The 13,241-nt window shown below is 31.7% G+C and overlaps 1 protein-coding gene across 4 annotated transcripts in view; it reads right to left on the reverse strand.

Moving 5' to 3' along the window:
• CEP72 (centrosomal protein 72) overlaps positions 1–13,241 on the reverse strand; it is a 78,139-nt gene that overhangs the window by 48,022 nt on the left and 16,876 nt on the right. For all 4 annotated transcript variants that reach the window (XM_074279198.1, XM_074279197.1, XM_074279199.1 and 1 more), the window contains exons 2-4: positions 7,689–7,816; positions 6,904–7,096; positions 5,304–5,418 (exon numbers count right to left, since the gene is read on the reverse strand). In XM_074279198.1, the coding sequence (XP_074135299.1) occupies positions 5,304–5,418; positions 6,904–7,096; positions 7,689–7,816 (436 nt within the window). The remainder of the gene's footprint in view (positions 1–5,303; positions 5,419–6,903; positions 7,097–7,688; positions 7,817–13,241) is intronic.

Here is a 13,241-nt window from a genome sequence, read left to right on the forward strand (position 1 = left end):
ATTACTGTCTATCTACCCAGGTTACTTATTCCTTCGGAATCTAATACTTAATGTGCAACAAGAAAATTGGATTTAACACATATATTGTATCTAGGTTATACTGTAACACGTGTAAAATGTATGGGATTGCCTGTCATCTAGGGGAGGGAGTAGAGGGAGGGAAGGGAAAATGAATACAAGGGATAATGTTATAAAAAAAATTACTCATGCATATATACTGTCAAAAAAATATATAATTATAAAATTTAAAAAACTAATAAAAAAAAAGAAAATTAATCTCTATCTTCTCTGTTTTTCTCTCAACTCCTGTAACTATATGCTAGCCTAAGTTTTATGAATTTAATTAATTCTTTTTTTTTTTTTTTTTTTTTTTAATCATTTTCCTCTTCCCTTCTCCAGCCCAAATAAGTTTGGTTCAGAATATTCCCTATCCCATCCCCATCCACTCCAATTTAACTTGAGTAATATTCATTTAGGACACTTTTAGCCAAGAAACATTTACTCTCTCCCTATTCTTATTTCCTTTTCTTTCTATTCTGAAATTTAATGTACGTTTATGCTTTGTTTGTTCTATGTTCCTCACACAAAGTAGGGCTTTCGAAAGACACAAACTTTGTTCACTTTCTGTGTAGTTTATTAATATGATTGCCTATTCCATTTATTTCTTTCCTTCCCTTCAAGGGTAAAATGTGATTCTAAGAAACAATACTTAAAGTGCACTCTTTTGAAACTCAAAATGGGCAATTTATCACTTCCCCTCCCTGACCTTTTTGCAAGGATATCTCAATGACCTCTACAACTCCCCCTCCTAATAAAGAACTTAGCTTCTTTTCATACATATTCTTGTCCACATACACTAGGTTCCCCTATTCTCCTGCCTCCCTAGAGACATTTTAAGGTACCAATAGGCCTTCACTTACCCTATCTAACCAAAGCAAGATGGGAGCTCCTCTATGTGCCCCAATGCCCTCTATAATATAAATTTTAAGAGGAAATGTAGGGTTTTATTCCACATATCATTAAATTTTCTCCCTTGTCCCCAATTCCTTAGGAATTTTTGCACCTAGATATTTTCCCTTTAACTTCCACTCAAAGCAATTTTTAAAATAATCTCATCTTGACTAAGATGCATATAAGCATTAATTTCACTACTTAAACCTTTCTGTTAACCATAGCTAGTCCCTCATGTTAAGTGACTGCATGTCTTAGTTCTCACCACTTAGTACTTCACCTTAGTTGTTTTTTTTTTTTCTTTCAAGGCAGGATAGTGACTTGCCCAGGGTCACAGTTAGTAAGTGGCACAAGTGTCTTAAGGTCACATCTGAACTAAGGTCCTCCTCTCTCCAGGGCTGATACTCTATCTATCCACTGAGATACTTACTTGCCCCTTTACCTCCTATTTCTTTTAAAGAAATGACTCAGACTACTCCTTTTTGTTTAAAGTGCATTGTTATTAGTGATTAAGGTTTGATTGTGTAGGATACATTGTTTTGGGGAGCAATATTTCTTTTTTATTTGATTTTTTTACATACAAGTTTGTATATAACAACATACAACTTGTTTGACAAATTTGTATGTGATAATTGAATGTCTTTGCTTTTGCTTACTATGTGACATTTGTAATTTGATTTTAAAATTCTAATTGTTACCCATTACATTTCTTAATTTAGGGGTTTCTATCAGTGATCTGTGAATTCAAACACTGCAACTTATGATTTGTTTTCGATGTCACTGGGTAATTTCCTTAAATTCCAGTCATTTAATCATCATGAATTTCTGAGATCTAATATTTTAAAACTATTTTTATTCATTTTTTAGGTAATTTTATTTTAATGAAATGATGTTCTATTATATACAATAACAAGATTATGTGATCAACTGTGATAGACAATGAGTGATTGAAAGCAATTTCCAACAGACTGATAATAGAAAGAGCCATCTGTATGCAGAGAGAAAATTATGGAGACTGTATGTGGATCAAAGCTAGTATTTTCACCATTTTTATTATTGTTATTGTTTGCTTCTGATTTTTTCCTCTTTCTGATCTGATTATTTTTGCACAGCATGACGAATATGGACATATGTTTAAAAGAACTATACTTGTTTAACCCTACATCAGATTTGTTTGCTATCTTGGGGATGGGGGAAGAGGAAAAAAAAATTTGGAACACAAGATTTTGTAGGGGTGGATGCTGAAAACTATTTTTGCATGTATTTAGAAAAATAAAATACTACTGAAATTTAAAAATTAAAATAAAAAAATTTTAAAGATAATAGTATTCTTACTATATTGTTATATAATTTAATTCAGTTACAAATTTTATTTTACCCTGTATTTCTGACGTCCATATTTGCCATTCTCTTTTTCTGGAACCTTTACTTTGAAGTTCTTCGTTATGTGTTCCAATTGGCTATCCTAGTTTTTCTTATGACCTCTTTTTTGAATTTGATTTCCTGCTACTGTTCCATTTTTATTTTGGGGGATCCTATGAAATTTATTGTCTCACTGGTGATTTTTAGTTTACTTTCCTTTACAGCAATATATTTATTGTGTTCTAACTTTCTGGATTGTTTGCTCATTGCTACTTTTCTCTCCATAATTCTCACTGCTAAGTTTTCTCCCTGGGGTTAGGCTCATAATCAACATATCTTTCTCTGCAGTTCCAGGTAACAAGATTACTCAGTTTGGTTCCCTTCCCACAAATTGTCACTAGGTTTTTTTTTTGTTTGTTTGTTTGTTTTAACTACAAAAAATTCCCTTGGAAAGGGAGACCTTTTTGTAACAAAATCAGATTACATCCCTACCAAAGTGTAAACTCTGAAGAGCCCCTTCCATTCTGGATGACTTGTTAATGATGTGTGTTTCCCACTTCACCCCACCTTAATTGCCAGTTGCCTTATTTCTCTATTATGAGGCTGAACAAATTCAAAGCTCTCCTATGTTAATGTGGATAGTGTGTTAAAAAAAAATATATATCTGTCAAGAAAGGATAGGAAAAGCTATTTCCACCAACACTTCATCATTTGGTCACACTGGCTGTAGCTGAAAGAATAAATATGTGACCCTCCTCTATTATTTCATTGTGAAATACAATAGTATTTACCTTAGGGGTGATATTTCATATATTTTCTTACTACTTATTGTTCCATTTTAATTTTAATGACTATAAGTGTATTTCTTGTGAAGAGGTAAAGAGTAGCAGTATCACTAAAAAGTCACTTACTCTCCCATTCCCAGAGGTTTAATATTATTATCATTATCAGCATTAGTGTTTAAAATATTGCTTGTTTCTGGTCTCAGCTTAGCAAAGTCACTGATTCTCTGGACCAGACTGTCTTCAACTGAAGAGGATGATTACTAAATTTAAATTCTATGACTAACTATATAATTCATTCTGTGATTCCCAAGTAAAAGAAAAGGTTAAGCTAGCTAATAATAATTAGGTTTTAATCTTATCAACTGAAAATCTTTAATCCATTTGTCTATAAGGATAATAAGTATAAAGTTAATAAATGTTTATAAGAATGACCATGAAGTTCTTTCTGATTCATTAAAAAGTAAATGTGCTTAGCAGTTTTTTATTGCATTCTTTTTTTCTGGAAATTAGAAATCTATGCAGATAATATAAAGTAAATATTTCCAAGAATTAAAATCTGACAATTCTTTAATCATCTTGAAAAATAGGGATTATCATATTTCCTGCTAAGGGATACTACCATAATAAAAGCAATCCCCAAACCCTTATTTATATTCCTCTGTATACTGGGATTTTCCCTGGGTATAAAAAACATTCATCAGATTACCCTCTTAAGCCAGAATCACAAAGTTAGAGTCAAATTTATCTTACAGGCTTATTTTAGTTTCTAGCCAATTAAAGAATAGTTGCATGAAATCCCTTAGTGATGAATTCTGTTTAATGCTGGTAGTAATTGGGCACTCCTTCACAAACTTTTCATTATGGCCAGTTTAACTGTAACAGATTTCTTCCTTATATTAAACTAAAATTAAGAGCTTCTGTCATTCTCTATTAGTCCTAATTATGTTTGTCTCAGACAATTTACTTTTGTCATTTTTGTTTTATATCCCCAATACCTTGTATATAGCAGGCACATAATAGAAGCTTACAGAATATTACAGCCTTTCAAATATCTGAAAGCAGTTATATTTTTCCTTTTAGTCCTCTGTTTCCCAGAATAAGCATCTTTCATTCAGTAAGTCTTTATACAAAATGGTACCCCCTGCATTATCCTCTGTAAACATATTATTTGTCAGTGTCCCTTTTAAAATGTAATAACTAGAATTTAACACAATCTAGGTGTGTGATATGACCAAGTACAAAGCAATCATCACTTTAGGATTAAAATACAATTCTGAGATGTTACTATATATCCTTTAAATTGGAAACTAGCTTTAAAAAAAAAAAAGATGAATATTGTTATGGTACTATATTTTTTAAAAATATGGCAATATAAAATTATAAAAAAATTTCCTAAAAGGTAAAATTTGTTTCATTTTTAGAATTTGCAACTACTGCTCCTAGCATAGTGCCTGGAACATGACAGGAGGGATACAATTACAAAACTACAAAAATACAACTAGGATTAGAGAGTGTTTCTGAAAGGAAACAAAGACTTATGGTGTAAAATATCCATGGAATAAAATAGTCATAATTATAAAAGACTGGAAATAACTCACAAATTCAACAATTGAAAATGACTAAAAAAAGAGAGCTTATTTAAAAAAAAAAAAAAAACAAACCAGCTACTATTAAGAAAAAAAAAAAGATGAATCTAAAAAAAGAACTATGGAAAAACTTATTATTAATTGATGTATGAAGAATAAAACATGAATATATAATTATTTTAATTATATAAAACAGCAACATTTTTCAAAATACAGAAATTCAGGATGGCACACAGAAGAAAATTATCTTCTATAATTAGTGCAGTTTGTGGATTTCTTTAACTTTTTATTTAAAAATCTGGTTTAGAAACTAGTTACTAAGCTTTGAATACATTTAAAGACAATTTGCTACACAATAAAGCCTAATGTATACAGAAACATATATATATATATATATATATATATATATATATATAAAATGTGTATCACACAGCTTGTCTCCTCAATGAGTAAGAGAAGCAATGGAGGAAGAATTTGGATGAGAAAATTAAAAAGTAAATGATAAAAATAAATGTAATTTTTAAAAAAGAATATATATATATGTTTTAACTTGGTTCTAAATTTTTCTGACACTTCAAACTTAATTTTCTAAATATTCAAATATCACTTCTGTTCATACCTCTCTGCTTTATTTTTCAATGAATTTGGAGAAATCTGTTTCAATTCATATGTTTCTTCCATAGAAAAATGTGAAAGAGATGCTTTTCGTTCACTCTCTCTCACTAAACGATTATCTAGGGGAGAAAAACCCACACAATCAAATATAAAATTAGTAAGTACAAAATAATTATATAAAAGGTAGTTTGATAGAGAAGGCTGAGGGAACAAGAAAGGCTTCATAAAGATGTCTGAACTACATTTTTGGGAAAAAGAGGGGCTCTATACTATAAGATGAAAGTAAGGAGTGCATTCAGTCACATGGGACAGCCAGTGCAAAGGCGCTGAGGCAGAATGGAATGGCACATATAAAAAACAGAGAAAGTCAGTTTGACTGGATCAGAGAATAGAAAAGAGAGTATGGTCTAATGAGGCTGGAAAGATAAACTGAAATCTGGCTAGATAGAGTTTAAAAGATGACTAATGAAAAGGAAATTGGAAGTTTATCCTAATTCCAATCACCATAGCCCAGCTAGAATGTTATACTACATTCAACAGTTTAGGAGTTCAAAAGTTTCTTTGAAAATCTAGACAATTAGTACTAACTTTATTCAAATCTAAATTTATGGAACATTGGAAGTAATTGGAACAAAACAGAGATTTGAGAAATCAACTATACAGATGTCTAGTGTACTATCACTATATCTAAGAATAATACCATATGGATGTTAAGAAAGTCTCATTTTTGATAAGGAAATAGGTTGATACCTAATATGACAGAACCTAGAGAGAACATAACTAGGCTTAACTAATTCTGGTAAGTATCAAAATCTTTTGCAAGCATTTTGACCTTTCCAATACAGTTCTGAAGAACATGACATTATTTTCCTCAATTTAGCTGGGAAAACTAGGCCAAAAAGATCACATCTTATCTTTCTGATTCACAATTGCACTGATCCCACAAGTTTTATAGCAGATAGGATTAATTTTTAAGACCTATAGTCAATTCTATTTTTTACTTAAATGCTAATTAAAGTTTTTCTTACAGATTATTTTATATAGCATGTACTATAAAGAAAGCAATTTCTTACTTGAAATATTTTAGTCCAAAGAAGAAAGCAACTGTCTTTTATCTTTTCGAATGTTATCGGTTGATTCATACTACATTCTGCACATGATAATTGTGGGAAAAGTACAAGGATTTTGTGAGTTATTACTTCTAAGTATGGGGAAATTTTTTTTTAATCTTTTATGATTTCAAATGTCATACTAGGTACTGTGGTCATGAATTAATTAAATATTTAAGTTAATTTAAGTAGATTAAAAATTAATTAATTAATTAAAATAAATTAATATTAAATTAAAAGAGTGAGCTTTACTCACTACTATCAAATCAAGAAGTTCAATCTGATGTCTATTCATATACTCATGCCACCAAGAAACATGGATAAATACAAAGGTCCAAATAGGTAGATAAAAGTAAATTCATTACAACAGAAAAAAAAAATGCAGGTCTGAATTGATCAGTATCAACTCATTCATATATAAAAATTATCATTCCATTTTTGTACAGTATAACCATTTAGAAAAAAATAAGTCTTAATGATTTTAGTCTCTCGTACCTAACTGTCTGAGTCTTGGAATTATATACACAAGAAAAAGACGATAATCAGGTTCATTCTTAGCTACAGGATTCAGTCGCAAATCCACATCTTTCAGTTCAGTTAATTGATGAAGTCGAAATACTTCTGTTAGCGAGGAAATATTATTGTAGTACAGATTGAGATTTTCTAATAATGCTAAATACTCAATACCCTGTTAACAGAAAGAAAAAAAAAGAAAGCAAAATTGTTTCACTTCTTTAAAAATATTCTAGTATATTTTCAAGTTATATGGAAATAAAATAAATCACTAACAAAGATTTCCACATAAAAATAAAAGCCATTCCTGTTGAACAGAAAGTCATTGCCAGAATGGGAAAAAAGACAAAATACTATCATTGTCATTAAGGTGGATATCCAAGAAAGGGTTTTGACACTACTGGAAAATTCAGTGTATCAGTCTTCATTTAAAAAAGTAACCATCTTGCTTTTCAATGTATGTTTAAATATTTTTAAGAATCTTATTAGGAAAATAAAATTAGGGTTTAAGTTTATTAATATTTTAAATTTATGCAAAGGAAAATTATTCATTTTTTCATCTAAGATCTCTTCTTTAAGATATATTATCTCAATGAGAACCAGAGAATATCATTTCAGAATTTAAGACAAAAATGCAGTACAAAATAAATAATATAGGGACTCCATTTTATTTATTGGTAAAGGAAATTATATTTTTAGCTAATTTTGTTTTCTGGTGCTTTAAATTGAATAGCATTCTTTCAAACAAAAACAAACCAAAAATTTACCTCCAGACAAACCAATGAGTTGCGTGAGAGATCTAGAGACTTTAAACACGTTAAATTCTTCAAAGAATTTCCTAGATGAGTAATCTTTTCTTGGTAAGTTCCAGGAATAGATAGTGATTGAAGTATACCTAAGAATAGAAAATTTGATTACTTCTGTCTTAACTTTAAAGCAAAATGCCAACTACACTTAAGTATTCCATTGAAAGATCCATATCAATGACATGAACACTCTCCCCAATGGTTCAGATAACACACTATTTAAACCTTACCATACTGTATGTATCATTTAACTATTTTTAAAGAATTTTTAGGGTTTTTCAACCCAAACAAGTTCTGATTATCTGTGGATATCACAACTGAGAAGTCACAACATAACACAGTGCATTGATGTCAAAGATGACGCAAAAGAGCAAGAGTGAATAGACACTACAAAAAAAGGAAATATTTTTATTTGACTTTAGAATGCATCATACATCTTTTTAGTGATACCTTTCTAAAAGGTGTTTAATATAAAATAGATTTGCTTTTCACTGACAACAACAAAAATAATGGCACATTGAGTCTAAGTACCAAAAGGGAAACCTAGAATTAAAAATGGATAGAAGCATCAATTTTCAGATTTATATACAGGAAAATTCTTTATAAAGTAACTTCAATTCTCATTCTTGCTATTCTCTCAGAAGCTTCATACACTATTGAACTTACCTCATTTCTAAGCACTCTTACTTCGGTTGGTCCCAAAACATGTTCTCTTGGTTTTCCTACCTAATCCTCCTTTTCAAAATCCTTTGCTGAATCATCATCCATTTGCCTCCCCTTCAACAAAAGCATAACCCCAAGGTCGGGTACTAAAAGCACTATCTTGGCTTCTGTAACAATGTTTCTATAGGAAAAACATTCCCAATCACTAGGTCAGGACAGCCACACAATTCCCCAGCCATCAATGCTTATGATCCTATTCTCTCTTCCTTGTAAGATACTGATAATAGCAAGGACTGAACTCTTTCATGCAAGCTCTTCATCCTCTGGCTCTTTTTTTTATTTACTTACAAATATGATCAGGTCTTCCCAAAGTTAAGAATACTCTCCACTCAACCATTCAAATCCATTTAATTCCTACCTCAACTTTCACTATATCAGAAACTGGGAAAAGCAGGTTGGTAACAGATGGTAGAAGGGCATAAACCCTAAAGGAGGTGTTTAAAAAAAAAATCATCTTGGTAATATGTTGGAAATATAACTACATTAGGAGCTGGAGGATCTGAATTCCAATCCTCTTTTTGTGTGACAATATTTCTGGAACAAAGTTTGAAATCATTAAAAGAGGCATGGAATTTCCCAAAAGCAATCCAAATCCACTTTCTTCCCATTTACATAAAATTACATATAATTCATATCCCAATGGGTTCATTTTGTATTGTCTGTCATACACACACACATACACACACACATAGTTTTATATATATATATATAAAACTATGTCAAAATTTTGGAAAGCAGTAATTCATCCACTTTTTAAAAATCATTTACAATGAATGGTGAAGCCAAATTTTTAATTATTGCCTATATTGAATTATTATAGATATTTTCAAAATTCTGTAGTGTTCCAGGACAAGCAACACAAAATGCCATCCACAAATGTTATCTAGAGGACTTTCATCAAGGAACATGTTTTTAATTTGGAATCTGTGGGGCATCTTCTTCGTGACAATGGAGAACACCATGAACAAATACATGGTAATACATAAATTTCTGTATCAAGCAATGGTTTTGATAGCTTCCTTTTGTGAAACACATGGACATGCCTATATACTACTTCTGACACAAGGCTATTTCAGAAGTGTCCCCTAAGCAGTCTAGATTTAGCAGATTTCCCTACCTTAGTTAGTTCCTTGTCATCTTAAGTGATGGAATCCATGCCATGCATACATTTATCATTGCTCTCTTTTGTTGCTTTTAATTCTGTAGTTTTTGAGAATGGCTATTACTATAAGGAAATATACCAAAAAGCTTCAAAAGAGTACATTTTCAAAGACTGCTATAGGTGAAATTCAAGTTTTTTTTCAAAGACTTACAATGAAAATTGATCAATCAGCACTGAAGTGCAAAAGCAAATGAGAACAAAAACTAATGCTCCATTAATAGCAAATTTTTGTTGAACTGACTGATTCAATCCCAAAGTAAAGCCTTTCAGAGGGACTAAGAATTTTATGAGGTTGTTAGTGATTAATATGCAGTATTTGATCAACTTCAAAGATGGAAGAACAGGGAGAATAGAAATATTTAACAGTTGCTAACCATACACCTTCATATATTTAAAAAAATTTTTTTTGAAATGGGCAAGAAAATATAAAGACTGTAGTACTAAAAATGGAAAGAAAAAGAGGTAATTTTTACTGATGAAACTCACTTTTTTCATTCCCAGCTACATTAAATCTCTATCAGAAGCAATCCTTATTTGCCTGTAAGATCTGGGCATTTACATCAAACTGCAAAACATCTACACATACCCCACCCCACCCCCAAAATAAAGTATTTTAGAGATTTTTTACTTCTAATGGTTCTGGAAGACATTCTCATTGAGGAATAATGAATCCTGACATACTGAAAAAAAACTGTCTCCAAATCATAAAACACAGCTAAACAACTTCACTACACATCATAAATAGTTAATAAATTTATTTAAAATATGGAGATAAAGATGTTTTGATGGTCTGGGAACTTGCCAGATTTACACTCCAGTGAAAATCTACTAACTATAACCAACATTAGATCTGGAAAAATAGACTATTAAAAATATCTAATGTGATAAAAGCTGAGGTTTCATGATGAATTTTTTAAAATGTCACAATGTTATAAACTCCATGCAAAATCATATAAAACAAGTGAAATGAAACAAAAGGACATATTGCATACTAAATATTTTTAAACATGTAAAAGTTTTAAGGTTTATTATATAAATTAATAAAAATTATTTTATTTTGTTCCAGTTAATTTACAGACCTCCATACAGGTGTTTTATGCTTTGCCTGCTACTTCTGATCAATGGGTTGTTGAACATGGTTCTTTCTATTGTTTAAATCATTTTAAGGAATCTTGACTAACTTTGATGATCAATGGATGGGAAAATACCATCTTAGAAGAGATCTTTAAAGATGGTGTTTACTTCTACTGGATATGTAAAGCTTTTCTGTAACAACAAGTACAGAAAGATTTTGTATTTCCTATATCTTTCAGTCAATTGATATGGGAAAGATCTATTCGACTGTATATCAAGCCCAAATCTGTCTCATTTTAACTTCTACCTAAATCTTAGTTCTGCCCTGTGGTATCACTTGGAAAAATTCTAATCTCTTTCCCACATTAGAGTACTTAATTAAGGTAACCTAATATATGCCTCTATCTCTTCTTTTCTAAACTAATTCCCAGTAATTTCAAATAATCCTTATAATACACGAACTGGAGGCTTTTCACTAGTCTGGATATACCTACCTGGATCCAGTTTATCAACATCCTTCCTAAAAATGTAGTGTCTAAAACAAAACAAAATACTCTAGCCATGGTCTGACCTGGACAGAATATTACCAAAGTATTACTTTACTAATCCTGAACACTATACAGCTTCTTAATCTAGCTGTAATGGAATAATTATTTTCTTATAACTAAAACCTGCTTTAACCTACTTTTCCAATTAATCCAATTAATACATTCTAAATGCTGTCTACAATTTAACTTAATGCAAAAAGATGCTAGTTTCTTTAAAAGAAATGAAAATTTGCAAAGTTGCTATACAATGTTTAAACTCTTAAAGACCACTACTTAAAGACCACTATTAACTCCTCAAGCTTTCAGATTAATCTTTCTTTATACACTATCATGTACACATCATGAGTCTTGTCTGAGCTAGGCAGCTGAATTGCATAATTGTGTTTTAAATCTTTCTCCCAACCAATATCCAGTATCTATGTACCCCAAAATGAGCACCAATTATGTGTCCCTGAATGTCTCCCCTCCCCTCCAACTAGTGCCTCTGACTTCATTAAAACCTAGGAAATTCCTGTCTTCATTATTACTTTGGGTTCCAATGGCCTAAAAAGGGAATGAATTCACCAGCTGGCTTCAGCCTACAACGGCATGAGTGCCACCTCAGAACATTCACATAGTAAACCTTGTAGTTCACCCAAATCAATAGAACTTTTCCAGATGAAGTGATGTCTAGCCACACCTCCCCTTTTTTGTACTGCGATGGAAATTTTTGTAATCTAAATGTAAGGCTTTACATTTATCCTTATTAAAGTTCATCATACTCAGCCAAGTGTTCCAGTCTATCAACCTCTTTTTAAATTCCATCTAAATGAGTTAATTATCCCTTCCAATTTCTAGTTATCTTCAAATCAGATAAAACATTCCACCAATGCCTTTACTGGCATTCAGTTGTTATTTGTATCTGTCTCTTTGGGACACAAGGGTTTTCTTGGCAAAGATAATGGAGTGGTTTGCCACTTTCTTCTCTAGTTCATTTTACAAATGAGGAAACTGAGGCAAAGAGGGTTAAATGGCTTCCCCAGGGTCAAACAGTTAAGTGTCTGAGGCCAAATTTGAACCCAATGTACCTGCACCAACTAGATATTCCTCCTGAACTTTTACCTAAGTTAATGATAAAATGTTAAACATAAGAAAATTCCATTGAAAACTTCCTTCTAAGAAGTCATCAACTTATTATTGACCACTCTTTCAGTCTGGTTACTCATTCCTTTCCAAAGACTGAAAGGCAGCAGATAGTAGTTTGGACCCTACCCTTGGGAATCAGACACGTGAGAATCAGGAATATCTGGATTTATATTTCACACTTGGGAACCATCAGGAATATCTGGATTCAGATTTCACACTTGGGAATCAGGAAAATCTAGATTCAGATCCCACACTTGGGAATCAGGAATATCTGGATTCAGATCCCACACTTGGGAATCAGGAATATCTGGATTCAGATCCCACACTTGGGAATCAGGATATCAGGATTCAGGTCCCACACTTGGGAATCAGGAAAATCTAGATTCAGATCCCACACTTGGGAATCAGGAATATCAGGATTCAGATCCCACACTTGGGAATCAGGAATATCTGGATTCAGATTTCACACGTGGGAATCAGGAATATCTGGATTCAGATCTCACACTTGGGAACCATCAGGAATATCTGGATTCAGATCCCACACTTGGGAATCAGGAATATCTGGATTCAGATCCCACACTTGGCAATCAGGAATATCTGGATTCAGATCCCACACTTGGGAATCAGGAATATCTGGATTCAGATTTCACACTTGGGAATCAGGAATATCTGGATTCAGATTTCACACTTGGGAATCAGGAATATCTGGATTCAGATTTCACTTCAGAAACTTATCTCCTGCATAGAACAGTAGGTGTTTTGTAAATGCTGGTTGATTGTATCTCCTAACAGGTGCTTCATCTTTAAAATGAGAATTTGACTCAGTGGCCATAATAAACTTCCAGAAATTATTTTCTTTCTTCCTAGTTAAGGGCAATTCAT

This window comes from Sminthopsis crassicaudata, chromosome 1, assembly GCF_048593235.1.
Source record: "Sminthopsis crassicaudata isolate SCR6 chromosome 1, ASM4859323v1, whole genome shotgun sequence".
NCBI lineage: Eukaryota > Metazoa > Chordata > Mammalia > Dasyuromorphia > Dasyuridae > Sminthopsis > Sminthopsis crassicaudata.